Raw genomic sequence first — 14,605 nt, 5'->3', positions numbered from 1 at the left:
ATATATATATATATATATATATATATATATATATATATATATATATATATCTATGTATGTAGATAGACATACTGAACTCAGGCATATGAGAATTTTTTGTTTACAGGAAAGACCTGATATTTGATTGAGAGAAAAAAAAAAGTATTTTGTGATAAATGTTCTGTTTGGCCGTTCAATGTGTCATGCTTATTAAAAAAAAAAAAACTCATATCCATGTACTCTTCCTTGCATAAGAATATAGAGCTGTTCTCCATGACATGTTTTATCTGTTACACAGTGGATGTTGAACTTTAGATTAAAAAAATGAATTAAAAAAAATCTAATTGTAAATCACAATATCTGGCAGAAAGATCGCAATTAGATTGGTGGGGGGGGCAGTAGCTCAGTCCCCAGGAACTGGAGGGACGCTGGTTCAAGTCCCGATATGGGCAGAAGTACCGAGATAAACTGGTAGCTGGAGAGATGCTCTTGAGCAAGGCATCAAACCACCTTACTCTAAAGGACCTGAGCGTGTGTGTGCGCGTGTGTGTGTGTGTGTGTGTGTGTGTGTGTGTATATTTCAGGCCTGTGTGTAGTAACAGAGTGTAAATAGTAATTTCCCCACGTTGGGAATCACTAAGGAGTAGAAATTAAATTATGTTCCATTGTTTATTAAATACATTGTTTTCCCTAAATGATTGATCTGCCGTGTCTTCTTACCGAGGGAGACGGTCTCCAGCTCCTGCAGGTGGACAGACAGCTGGAGGGCTGCAGCCTGGCACTGACAGCTCCCACTGGACAGGGCGGGGGCCAGGCGGGTGGAGGGGGGGCCCAGGAATGGATACTGCAGTACAACAAAAAACATCAATACTGCAACGCCTAGGGCTGCAACTCATGATTATTTTCCATTGGCAATTAAACTGTCAATTACTTCCTCCAATAAATGGATACGTTTGTTTGGGCTATAAAATGTCAGAAAATAGTGTTTCCCAAAAGTCCAAGAGGACGTCCTCAAATGTCTTGTTTTGTCCTCAACTCAAAGATACTAAGTATACGGTCACAGAGGAGAGAAGAAACTAGAAGATATTTATATTCAAGAAGCTGGAATTGGGAGTATTTTACCTTGTCTCTCTTTAAAAAAAACGACTCAAACCGATTGAACAGATTTGTAACCTCTGTCACGCTGTCAAATTTGGACAAATCCTTGTGATTATGTTAAGGCAAACAGTTTCTCAGTCTCTCATCCCTCGTTTTTGTGTCTCTTTCTTTTCTGTCTCCTTCCTTTTCTCTTGATATTATCGAATAATTTTGTATGAGACGGATGTCGGCTGGTGTTTATGTTTGTTCGTGTAAATCAGCAAGATCGATTTTTACTCATCTTTCACAAACATGTACTTCCTGTAGGGCTGGGAATTGTTCAATACCAATACTGTGACTTCGATACCGATTCCTAAACAATACTTGATGATACCCATCTTATAAAGCAAAAAGAAATTACGCAAATCTTTATGTATTTTGCCGCTCCTACTACATGAGCCCTGTGTCTTTCCTGTGTGTCTCTGCGACGTGTAACGTCAGCCAATCACAGACACCATTACATCTTGGCAGGAGAATGCAGACGTGCTTATTGGCTCACTGACGCCGATACAGGTGGCTCTCTTACCAGGTCCCGAGGGTTTTTACTGAGCTGGGGAAGAAAGCCTTCTCTTACTTCGCTCCATGGTCTTGGAATAACTTGCAAAATTTGCTCCATCTAAATGATCTGGTCCCATTAAATGAATTTAAGGCCATGTTAAAATGTCATGTGATTCAAAAACATACCTGCCACATGTGACCTGTTCCTTTATTATGTTATTATGTGTGGTTTTGTCTACGCTGTGTTTCTGTTTTTATTGTAACACGTGTGCCGTCTTGGCCAGGTCTCCCTCGAAAAAGATTTCAACCTCGAGGGACTTCCTGGTTAAATAAAAGGTTAAATTAAAATAAAATACGATTTCCTCCTTTAGGTGTTGAAATTGGGTATTGACTGGCGAGGCCTTTTTCAATACTTGATTCTTTGGAGGCAGTTTGTTCAGTTCCTGGATAGTATTGAATTCAGCACCCAGCTCTGACTACTTGTGTAATAGACGTACCTGCACGCGTTTCTCTGTGATCTGAGCGGCAGTCTGCAGGGTCTGGTTGAGCTGGGCGAGCAGGCCGCCGAGGACCGAGCTCTTGTCTCCGACTCCGTTCTCGTGGACCATCTCCGAGTTCTTTTGCGACGGCGTGTGTCCCGGCGCGGCCAAGGAGGCGAGCAGGCGCAGCGTCAGAGAGCGTAACCTCAGCCAGACGGACTCCTCCTCCAGAGACCGACGCCGGTGCTCCGCGGTTAGCTCTCTGTGGGAGGAAGAGGCACACAAGTGGATTTTTTTGGGCTATCGCTCATTTCATTTTTTTCAACAAAAACTATGACAATTATTTGTCAGCGACCTTTTTTCCACAATTGAAAATGGGATTAAAACAAAATAAAAAGGTGACCTTTAAAAACAAATAACTGTTACAAAATGTTTAGCAATGTTTTTTAGGAATACAACCAAAAAGTAACTAAACACATACATAACCCCACTGAAATTAGACAAGATGGGCAACAAAACGGCTGGGGGAAAGAAAACGGTAAGGTAACATTGGCTGTGGGTGTCAAATTATCAGAGGCAACCACCAGGGACTTGCCTTCTTCATCAGAAAACACTGTTCACAAACTGCTCCAAACAGCTCTACTGTAGTCCAGCCTTTACTTCCGAGATGATCGTGCGTCACTTTGTAACACGTGTTATAATGCTAACCTAGCTGCTAGCATGGCACGCCCTCATACTCTGCTTCTGAATGGCTAGTAGTCCTTATCTAGCTACTCTCAAGGCCACTCTGCTTCTGACTGCACCACTTAAACCTCTTCTGATACAACCTCTAAATACAATTGTGAACCTGAAAATGGGCATAATATAAAGAATGTACATTCTAAATCAAGTGCCAACACTTGACACTTGCTTTAGACACGAGGACCTAAAGCCCCTTGTTTCTGCAAAAAATAAAAACCATACACATACCTGTCTTTAGGGTCCCAGCTGGTAAAAACCGTTAGGTCCCGGTTGTCCCTCATGTTATCCCAGGGGATGTCATCCTCCTCTGGAGACAAAGACATGGCCTTCACACTCTCGTCCAGACTCAACACACTGGAACACAAATTGAAGAAAAAGAACAACCACACACCATTTAAATGTAAAGAACTCCACAGCGCTATAATTCAGGGGTAACTGTATTTTTTTAGTATATATTCTCACATATCGGCCTCGAGGAACAGGTCCAGCAGCATCCTCTCAGTGCGGACCTGGGCAAAGTGCAGCGATTGGTTCAACCTGTTCCTGAGAGCAATGAACTCTGGGATTTTCTCAAAAGCTCCATACTTATACGCCTGGATGATATACTCTGAGGTCTGGTGGGTAGGACGAGAGAAGGAGCAATGCATTACATTAAAAACACACATGACCATGGCTTTAAAAGAATCTAAAATTAAACTGACAAAGCAGAATGGACTTACATCTTTCTGGTTAGAGTGGAAAAACCTGAGGGAGAAATTACAGGACTGGGAGGCTGCAGCAAACTGACCCAATGACTCAGCATAGCGTGTTAACAGAAACCTGGAAATCACAATGAAAAGTTTTTTTTTTTACACTTAAATCTCTTGCTGATAATATAAGCACTGGTCTGGGCTTAGGACATCAGTTATAGCCGGCCAAAAACTCTTCATTACTTTCACATAAACAACCTAAATGATTTAGTCACCTGTATAATTTGCCTATACACCTATCACCTTCATCAATAACGCTCTGTCATAATCGGAGAACTTTCTTTTTATATGTGAGCCAATATTGCGACCCTGCTCATGTGCGCTACAAGAGTTGTGTTTCTGTTTATTGAATGAGTTATTCAGTGCAAATATAACCGAGACTGTATATAAGGGTTATTACTGTCGCTCTGTTAAAGGCAAACGTTCCTCTGTACAGTCGCTATGCAGATTACAGCGATCTGATTGTGTCTAGTCTTTACGGCAGCATAGTTAAGTAAAAGTAGGTCAATCGCCAGTAGGTCAAGTTGTAATATGCTGCCCTACCAGCAGCAGCATGTAATACTGTCTTTTTAAAGAGGGGATTTAAATGTCTGATTGTTTCTATATTAAAGGTTAGCCCATAGTAGTAGAAAAAATATATTTATGTATGTCATTGTCCATCACAACGTTTTACTGTAAACCCTAGTTAATGGACTTGTACTGACCCTATGGTGTCGTGCTGTACGTGCTTTGCATCCAGGCTGGAGTAGAGGTCCACCACGGGCTCAAAGGCTCCCAGGTGACAGTAGACGAGCAGCAGCAGCAGCTTGAACTGGGCGTTGGAGGGACTGAGAGACAGACCCTCCTGGAGGACGCCTAAACACTGCCACACCATGTTCTCTTCCTCTGCAACAACAACAACAATACAACGTGTTTAGAGACGCAGTCACTGGCAAGAAACAAAGAGAACAAGAGAAAGAAAGACTCACCCGTCTCCTTCCATAAGTCGATGTATACATGAGCTGCCATGAGACAATACATATCAGAATGCTGCAGCTCTGTCTTCAGAGCTGTCTTCCCTGGGAAACAGATATCAGCAAACATCTGAGTTGCATAAAATTGGTGTTTTGGACTAGGTTTAAATTTGATATCAGTTGCTAATGCTGCCATGTGTTCAGTGACCACAAAGACAGAAACCCTGCTTCTTTCCATATGCAAATGTGTCGCTACATAAACAAGTACATGCAACAAAAACAACATTTCTTGTTGGAAAAGAGGTCAACAGGTCCGTTCCGCTCCGTGGTTGTGTGGCGTGCTGTTGTTTTTTAATTTGCAGCTTTCCCTATGGTCTCCGCGGTAAACGTCACAACGCTTTGAACTGTGGGTAAATCCCTTTGGTAAAGCCTGCATTGATGCAGACTCATGGTAAGGTCTCTGTAAGTGTGTACTCAAACCCTCCCGGTAAGTGTGTACTCAAACCCTCCCGCTCTTTGAAATTCAACATTGGGACAACCGTAAACCCTGAATATTGCGAGAACGCGCACCGTAGTCTGATTCCGGACCCCGGATTGAGCCATTTAATCTGTTTTTTTTAATACATAAACTCTTTGTGGTTTAGGTGACTGCGTGCCTCTTTGCTCTGATCCTGAAAAAGCCAAAAGCTTTAAGAGTGAATAAAAGTGGTGTTCTTACCAAACTTGAGTCCATGATGGTAGTGAGCTTTGAGCTCCGTGATAAGCCGCAGTTTCCCGTCCACGTCGAGGGCGTGATGCAGCCCGAGTGCTCGACTCAGCTGACACACGCACAAATGCCTCTGCAGCGCCTTGGTGTCCTCTGGAAAAGCAAATCCCTCCTCTCCCTGCTCCCCCAGTGGGACCGCTTCGCTCAGACAATTAATGAACTAAAAAAGAAGTTGGCACGAGAGGAATGCGTTTCACAGCCCAACCCTTCACCACCACGAGCGTCAATTTTCAACTATGCTGCTGGAACTTACCTGCACATGTTGTTCGGGAGGGAGCAGATGGAGGTATATTTTTAGGTCGGTGATGCAGCAGGGTTTGTCTCCAAACTTCCCAAAGAACTGCACCATTAGCTCTAAAGGCTCACCTGTTCAAAGCCACATAAAAGTCACATACAAAAAAAAAAGGCTGAAGCACCTGGCAGAGGGTGAAACGCAAGAACAGCAACTGTTTGTACAGTCCATGTGTTTTACCTAACAGACTTTCTTCAGGACAGCCTCTTTCTCTCAGTCTGTGAATTAGTTCAAGGCGAGCTAAATAGGGTCCTCTGAGGGAACGAGAGTCTTTGCCGTCCTCCCCTTTAATCCTCTCCTCCACGAACCTCACCACTTCAGCCACAGTGTGATGTACCGAACCCTCCGAACAGCTGAAGACAAACAGACAGAAGCACACCAATGCGGGACAATATTACATTTCTTTATTTAGAAACAAATCTCTCTTCTTTTGTTGCCATCCAAAGTTTAGAGGTAAACATCAAAACGGCACTACAAGAGCACTAGTGCTGTCTAAACTGGCAAAAACTACTAAAAACAGGAGGTTTAAATATGTATTTGTGCACTTTATGTCTATGTAAAAAAAGCAATTGGTGCTCTCTTGCCCCTTCTCCAGGATTCACCAGCAGTGGTAGGAGCAGGCAGGCAGAGAACCTCACCAAAGACCCCACACATCCTGCACACACTCTCTTTAACCTTCTCCCCTCTGGCGGGCGCTACAGAACCCTGCGCACAACAACAACCAGACACAAGAACAGCTTCTTTCCCATTGACATCACTCTACTGAACTGTGGATAAGAGGGGTCATCCCCCCCTTTGGCCACTCACCCACTTCTCTACACATTACACACTTATTCCAATATGCATCTTGCACAGTACTTTGCACTTTACATCCCACTTCATGTGTACTGTCTAGATATAAAGTGTCTTATTTGTAATTTGTATATTACATCGACATGTGCCTTTATGTATATTGTTGTCTATATTGTACAGTCTGTTCCTATATGTTGAATGCGTAGAGTTAACACCTACCAAAGTCAAATTCCTTGTGTACGTAAGTATACTTTGTTAATGAAACTGCTATTATGCTTATAAAAAGGGAAAACCAAAACAACGGAGACATACCTACTTGTATGGGTAGATTTATTTCATCACAGATGTTTTATAAAAGATCTACCCAATAAACCAATGTCCTATATAAAGTAGAACTTCATTGAAAGACCGTAGACCTCTCGTCTCTCTCTCTAGAGCGAGCAGGAGGTCGGACATGACTGCGATTACACAGTGGTCACAGAGCCATTTGTATTCATAAACATCCGAGTCTGTTGCCGTTCCATAAATACTTCCCTTGTTGTTTGCTTACTTCCGGTAGCGGCAGACGCATAATAGAAACTTAGAAAGAAACACGCCAACTCGCACGCTCTTCCTGATCAGCTGGAATCAGGCTGACAGGAAGCTGAAAGTTTTTTCCTTTCTCACAACATTCAAATCTGCATTTTCATATTCAAATGTTACTTTTTTGTGTACAATTTGAATATGTTTATATCAAGAATATTAGCTGATAGAGCACAATGCAATTCAAGAACAACTCGGGTTGAATTCTTGAAGGTGATCTTAACGTCTGGTTGCAGGTGAGCTCTATAATCCCTGAGAAGCTTTGTTGTCCAAAGATGGACATATTGCTGTGAGCAGGAAATAAAGAACAGACTTAAACTAACGATCTGCCTCTGAAGAAAGCCAGACGCCCCATCATTCTAACCAAACAGAGCAACGCTATCTTGAAGCGATGTGGAGCATCCGAACATTACGTAACTTGATTTATGGATTCATAATTATGGATTTATAGTAGAAAGAAGCTGGAGTTTCAGGCTTCTGGAAGGCCTGTAATCGCAGGCAAGATCAGTGTTTCCCACAGATTAAAAACCAATTTGTGACGACGGGGTGGGGGGGTGGGTCCATTACGCAATCATTTGCATAAAGCTTAGTGGTTGTGTCAGCAAGGTAGATAGAAAGAAATACAAATCTTCAGCAAATAATCTTCAATATAGGAACTTTTTTTACCTAATAATTATAACTGAAAAGTCGCTAAATCTAGCAACAAAGTTGGCAACACTGTTCATGGAGACAGACGCTGTGTGTGTGTGTGTGTGTGTGTGTGTGTATATAGAGAGAGACGGAGAGGAGCAGGGAAAGGAAATGAAGCTGATCGAATGCGTGTCCCGTGTTGATTGAGTGGCGCAACCACCACAAATTAGTCTGTGTGGGAAACACTGAAGATCTTGTTAAAACAGCAAAAAAAAATAAAAAAATAAAAGTAACTCTCCATACAGTATTGATCTGAAAACTAAAAAACCAATGCGCTCCTGTGTTACCTCTCAGCCGTCGTTTTACATTTGTTTACCTCATCGTTAAAGATGCCATGTTTTAAAATAGCATTTTTAATCAATGAGGTGGAGACAGTCTTTCACAGGCTCCTTTCTACTCACTGTTGGCCTTCTTCAGGAGGACTCCACGACTGATCAATCAGGTGGAAGAGAGAGTCAAAGTAGCACGGATAGAACTGCCAATCATCGGGGCTAGAAACACAAAACACACAGGGTTGTGATGCATGTGCGCCCTGTAACTCCTCCCATGTTCACACAAGCCTCGCCTTAAAGAGACAACACTCACTTTTTGAGTAGCAGCTTGTGAGCCAGGGAGTTGCACTCTGGCCAGCGCTGCAGTCTCTGGTACAGCTTCATACACTTGCTTTCTCTGCTCTGCAGCTCACTGGTCAGCTTCTCTGTGGGAACATGCAGACATTAGGTATTTGAAGGTAAAATGTGTTTAACGTGTGTTATATTACCATTTGACTAATTTCAAACTATTACAAGTAACATTCTGGATTATAAACACTGTGTTGACCTTTTGTTAATATCCACATTTTGCACACAGCGGTAAGACAGGGTTCCTCATTTGTGTTCCTTTGTTAAACAACTACTGGACAGTAAACGTTATTATACAAATTCAGTGTTTTACTGCTGTCTGTTGCTCTACATGATTAGGGTACTAGCTTGCTAATGTTATTGTCATCTATTTCTGTGCAATGCTGTCCCATGTCTGTACTTATGTATCTGCCACTTCATTGATTTTAAGAAATCTTGCCCAAAAGGTCTTAAGCTGAAAATGAACCAACTGGCTAACACCGGCACATTCACAGCAGTGTTGAGGAACGTGCATTGTCCTTAAATAAATGAAGATGATGATCTTTCAGGCTTTCCAAGTACAGACACACGTACACCTACCCCCGAGTGGGCCCCTGATCACTTCAAGAGCCTCCACACACTTTCCCAAGCGCTCCAGGATCATAAAATACAGCTGCACCTACAGTCACATAGAAAGCCAGAAACAACTGTAAAAACTACCAACAACAAGCATCAAACCACGCATTATAATATAACTTCCCCTTACTCACCTCTGCTTCTGCTTCAATCTTCTCCTCCTTGACCATTTTCTCCACCATGCGTTCAGCCAGAGGCAGGAACATGGTTTGGGCCAGTATTTCATCTTGTGCTGAGATGGCCTACACAACAAATAACACGTTTTTCAGAATAATGAAAATATGTAGGGAATGTCAACGCCTTGTGTCATAAATCAATAAATGCCTGCCCATCCATACCTGCATCACCAGACTCATGACAGACCAGAAGTAATACGGATTCTTGGGGACGATTTTATACAAGGCCATTCCCGCCTGTAAAGGGCGAAGATGCAGTCATCAACATCCTCTTCATTATTCTGATTACATGTCCATCTCTTTTAATTACCAATGGAGCACAAAAGCCACAGCTGTTAGTCATCTGTGTTTGCATGTTTACATGCTGCGTGTGGACGTAGGATTTCTCACCTGCTGCATCTTCTTGTACTCGCCCACGCGGGCGTACGCCATGAAGAGGTGAGAGTGGTACTCCTCACTGAGAGGAACCTTCTTCACGGCGGCTTCGTACAGCTTGGTGACCAACTCCGCTGTGAACCACAGCAGGCACAGTAGTCAGCATGCAGTCACTCTAGTGGTATTACCAGCTGTGTGTGTGTGTGTGTGTGTGCGCGCGCGTGTTAGGACTTCCAATGAATATTCTAAATTACACAGTGTAATGTTTCAATATACACTCATTTAAGTTAATTTGACTGGAAAAAATGTTAGTCCTTTTTTACATTACAAAATAAAACTCATTTTTAAGAAGTAAAAGTTTTTTTTACTTCTTCCAGTCATATTTCAAATTAAGAGTCGATGTAGATTTTCATATTGCAATAATATAATCCTACATTGAATAACTGTTGAATCAAAACTTTCTAGATGTTGTGTTGTTACTTTGGACATGTCATCTTCATCATAACAGCAAATTAGTACATTCATGATTTTGTCCATGTTGACATTAGTTGCTTCATGTACATTCATTAAAAACGTTGCTTTGTTTAGTTCTTCATATAGTTAGACGTCTAAACTCTGGGACAAGGCTGTTCTGTTTAAATAACGGCCATGCTGATTCCAGACAGACAGCTTTGTAAAGACATTTTGGGCTTTAGATGCAGTTACACAAGGGCCATCAATAACAAAAAAATCCTTTTCCACTAAACGTGCACACACGGATGGTTTTTATTACATACACGGTCCGTCAGCGAAGGCGCAGTTGCAGCGGTAGCGGTCGACGCCGGTAACGAAGCTTTGTAACGAGCATCTAACGACCAGCAAGACCTTTCGTACCGCTGCTGCCGTACAGCGAGTATCTTCCTTCAACACTCGCTGCAGCCGGGTGCTCAACCTAAGGTACCAAGTGCAGCTTGCTGTCTCCACCCTTTTCTTCTTTTCCTCTATTCATGCCCACCGCCATTTGTTTTTAACTCCTTTCTCAACTAAAGCTGCATCTACATTTTTTTGTTGTGTTACCACGGAGACCACACACACCGCACTCTTGCTTTTCGGCAAGGACCCGCCCTGCTTTGCATCTGATTGGCTAGGACGCGTTTCATTGGTAGGTGGCAGTTCGAGGATTGGTTGAACCTAGCGCGTCAAAAACAAATCCCTTGTTGACTTTTTAAAAATGATTTTTTTTTTTCTAAAATAGTCAAACCCCAGAAATCCCGCACCAGGCCCGAGTACATTCAGCTCTGCATTAGTTAGAGTTGCGTTCCTCTCATATGATTGGTAGGTGAAATCAATTTACTCAAAAATATAAAAGCACATGCAAGTTTACACAGTTTTTAAATTTATTTTTCCTCACAACCGCAAGGTGCCGGAATACTTTGAGCCCTGTATTTGAATATAATCAAAACTTGGATTTTTTTTATGGTTGTTTTTGGCCAGTTTTGACAGCCCTAGTGTGTGTGTGTGTGTGTGTGTGTGTGTGTGTGTGTGTGTGTGTGTGTGTGTGTGTGTGTACTCACGACGATGCATCTCCCTGTAGAGAATAGTCAGAGCTTGTAGCGAGTTGTCATCAGTGGGCTCTTGGGTGGCCACCTCCTGGGCCAAAGTGAAGGCTTCATCCTGCTTCCCAGTCCTCTGGAGGCCAATGGCCTTTAGGACCTGAGAGGAGGAGGACAGACACAAATAAGGAGTTACAGATGGAACAGAGGAGAGACAGAAAGAACAGAGCATGCATCAACACACATAGTCTGTATCAGTGTCTCTGTGAGAGAGCCTGGCGTCTGCTCGATTATTCTGCCTAAGAGGAAGTTTTGCCTCCCCGCTTACAACCGTTTATCAGTGAGATCTGCTCCTCAGTCACCCACCTTGGCACAGTGCAGGTCCTTGTGTTTCTTCAGCAGTTTATCTGCCTGCTGTATTGCCATTTTATTGTTGCCATTATCAAGGTAATCTGGGGGAAGCAAGGGACAACATTATGAGATTAATGAAAGTTTGAATGCAATGGGCAACATTTCAGTTAGCATATTTGAAGGGTATGATTTGTGGTATTCAATCTAAAATGGCTAAATTTTGTACATTTAAGTTGTCGTTCATTAAACCTTTTTTGTTAACAAGTTGTCTGGGGTCAGTTAGTCCGAGGTAAAAAGTAGGGTGTCATATGACTAATCCAAAATAGGTAAAGAAACGAACCCAAACACATCACCATTCCAGTCTTAAGTTACTCATTGCAGCTCGGGCATTGCACTTGCCAATGCAAACCTGTCAGGTCAAACATCCTAAATGGCTTTATATTGATACAAAAATGTATTTGATGCATCGTGATGCAATGATAATGACGTAATGGAAAGATCAGTGAAGATTCACACCTCTAATGGCCATGTAATTCTTAGTCCATTTTTTGATTAGTTGAGCTAAAGATCATTATTTTGATAACCGTTCGAGTCATATTACAAGAACCAAACATTGAATGACGTCTCAGTTGTGAGGATTTGCGGCTTTCATTGTTTTATGTGACAGTAAACTGGTAATATTTGGAATTTGGACTGTAAAAAAGGCGTTTTCAACCTGGACCCTATTTTCTTATGTGTTCATGTCTAAGTGACTGATAAGAAATACAATCTTTGACATTGATCCAGTATGAAGCGAGATTGCGGCAGCAATGTAAGCGAATAGGACAACTGTCCATCTTATATTTATCTTGACAAAAGTGCTCGTTTTGCCAGTGACCGGCTCAGATTAATATTCTAAGTGTCACAAAAGTATCCTAAGAGAAATTAATCAGCAGAATTATGAACGATAAATATAACTGTTAGCTGAAGGCCGAGCGTCCCGTCTTTTTCGTGTTTATTTATGTATCAACATATATAAAAATAAACAGCGACACCTCAGTTCAGTCTCCTCAGAACAGCTGACCGTGCCAGACAGCACACTGTGATTATGTCATGTCTATTCTCTCTGTTTAAACGGTCATCAGAGAAGAACCAAACGTTGGGGAACGCCTGCAGATATGTCAGGGACATGGACTTATTATCAGCAGGATCAGGGGTTGAGGAGTACATGGTCTGCTGCCAAACCAAGCAGCCCTTAAGTTCCAGCCATGGATAAAAAAAACACAGACTAGCTTACTTATTTATGGTTTCAAACTGCATTTCCATGTCTTTTCCGCTGCAGATCTGAAACCTCCCTGCTGCTGAATAACTTGACAAAGTAACACTCCCAATAAAACTGTTCATTCACATCAGTTTAGTATGAAAGTCATACAATTATTAAACATGTTGTGGTTCTTTCTATTGATTGAAAGTACAAGGTTCTTGTACTTTCCAAAAGTATTTCCATTTCTGGCTCCTTGCATTCCTCTAAATATTGTACTTTTTACTCCAATACGTGTGGCTGACAACTTTAGTTACTTTTCAGATGACCCCTTCTTTCCATTGAAAGCCATGTAAAAGGAGTTAAATGAGCACAACCTTAGAGATCTACAGCAGTAAAATGCAACATAAATATTAATGCAGCATGAATATTACTGCAGAAACATCAGATAGAAGAGGAAAACACTGACAGGGAACATTTTACTGCAACACACACAATTTTACTAATACTTCAGGTTTGAATGCAGGACTTATGCTTGTAGTTGAGTACTTTCACAATGTTGTCTTAGCACCTTTACTTAAGTAAAATGATATGAATAACGTGTCATTTTCCACCACTTCTCACTTATAAAACCCAGTGAATATCTGTTATGTACCAGCTCCTCTTTCTTTGCTTTTAGAGTTCCGTGAACGGTGACAGCTCCATGCTAGCTCCATGCTAGCTAGCTGGAGTTAGCCTGAAGCATTGTCCTTACACTATTATGAACATAATGCTAACAGCAAGCTAACCGTGTAACATTGAGCTAGCAAGCACGAACAGATTCAGACTAAACGCGGACACCAAGCTAATCACAACGGACATACTCCGTAATGTCCGTGGTGACACACAACTCGCATAAATACACAAGTTTTCTTTTTTTAAACATTCAAACAGTTGGAGCATGTCAGTGAGCTGCCTGGCTAGCTGACACATTAGCCTAGCATGCTAGCTAGCTAGCTAGCTAGCTGTCAAATAGCAACCGCTAGCAAAAAAAAGGAGTTCGACTTTCAGAATGATCCAAACTGGACGACCAACATTTCCGCATCATTCAATGCTTTAACACCACCACAGATGTTTAGGAATTTAACAACGGGACACAGGGTTTCATCCGGAGACTCGTGCCCTACCCAGACTCGGTGGCATACCGGGTAAGGTGCACTGTCATGGGACGCAGCAGGCAGCAGAGCCCGTGGTTGGAGCTGGTGGGGCCGCATCGCTGCCCTCCGACTCCAACGCCTTCTACTTTAACACACGTGCACCGGCATACAACACAAGGATGTCTCCCACACACCCAAACACGCTCAAATATATAACTCCCCATTGAGTCCTTACCGTAAATGGGTCTGAGTCTCCTGTCGTTGGGATCCTGCACATGGCCTCTAGCCGCCATGGTGGAGAGTTTACCTGCTGGGGAAATGTTCACGCATGCGTACTTTGAGCTGACTCTAGGAGCGATTCAAGTTTTTTTTTTTTTTTCTCTTGCTGTCATGTCAGCATGAGTGTTGGGAATTAAAAGTTACTCTGTTATAAGTATAAGTGTTGACATCAAAATACACCTAAAGTGCCTGCTACCCAACAGTAAATAAGGTTATTAACATCAGCTCCACCTTTACAGCTGCTTCTTTAAATATATGAACACATTGATGCAACAAGGATACATTATTCTGAATTAGGACATTCTACATAAGTGTGTTTTGACACTAAGAATTCTGTTCTTTAGATCTTGATAGAGCTTGACCAATATAGGATGTTTAAGGCCGATACCAATACAAGTATTTAATTATTTAAAAATCCAGTAGGCCAAAATATTGGCCGATATATATATGTATATATATATATTTACATTTTTTTTAAATCCAGAAACTACAAATTTAAGATGTGAAACTTAATGTCCTTCAAACAAAAAACAAAACAAAAAAATCATCACTAACAGGGACGTTGTAGAGCGTCCTCTGGTGGACAGACTATGCAACGCCATCACTAACAGGGACGATGTAGA

At 41.9% G+C, this 14,605-nt stretch overlaps 1 protein-coding gene across 1 annotated transcript in view; it reads right to left on the bottom strand.

Annotated features, from left to right (window-relative positions):
• The window catches only part of naa25 (N-alpha-acetyltransferase 25, NatB auxiliary subunit), a 16,166-nt gene extending 2,102 nt beyond the window's left edge, over positions 1-14,064 (bottom strand). The window contains 19 exon segments of the mRNA XM_034896212.1: positions 566-823; positions 2,112-2,355; positions 3,063-3,188; positions 3,297-3,448; positions 3,554-3,653; positions 4,288-4,468; positions 4,552-4,641; positions 5,255-5,462; positions 5,556-5,668; positions 5,775-5,947; positions 8,060-8,149; positions 8,244-8,355; positions 8,858-8,936; positions 9,028-9,135; positions 9,232-9,306; positions 9,460-9,578; positions 10,998-11,136; positions 11,343-11,428; positions 13,939-14,064. Coding sequence (XP_034752103.1) covers positions 566-823; positions 2,112-2,355; positions 3,063-3,188; positions 3,297-3,448; positions 3,554-3,653; positions 4,288-4,468; positions 4,552-4,641; positions 5,255-5,462; positions 5,556-5,668; positions 5,775-5,947; positions 8,060-8,149; positions 8,244-8,355; positions 8,858-8,936; positions 9,028-9,135; positions 9,232-9,306; positions 9,460-9,578; positions 10,998-11,136; positions 11,343-11,428; positions 13,939-13,996 — 2,511 coding nt within the window. The 5' untranslated portion in view covers positions 13,997-14,064.
• Between the last annotated feature and the right edge of the window lie 541 nt (positions 14,065-14,605).

The sequence above is a fragment of the Etheostoma cragini genome, chromosome 16, assembly GCF_013103735.1.
Source record: "Etheostoma cragini isolate CJK2018 chromosome 16, CSU_Ecrag_1.0, whole genome shotgun sequence".
In the NCBI taxonomy this organism is placed as follows: domain Eukaryota; kingdom Metazoa; phylum Chordata; class Actinopteri; order Perciformes; family Percidae; genus Etheostoma; species Etheostoma cragini.
This window is presented reverse-complemented; position numbering and strand designations above follow the sequence as displayed.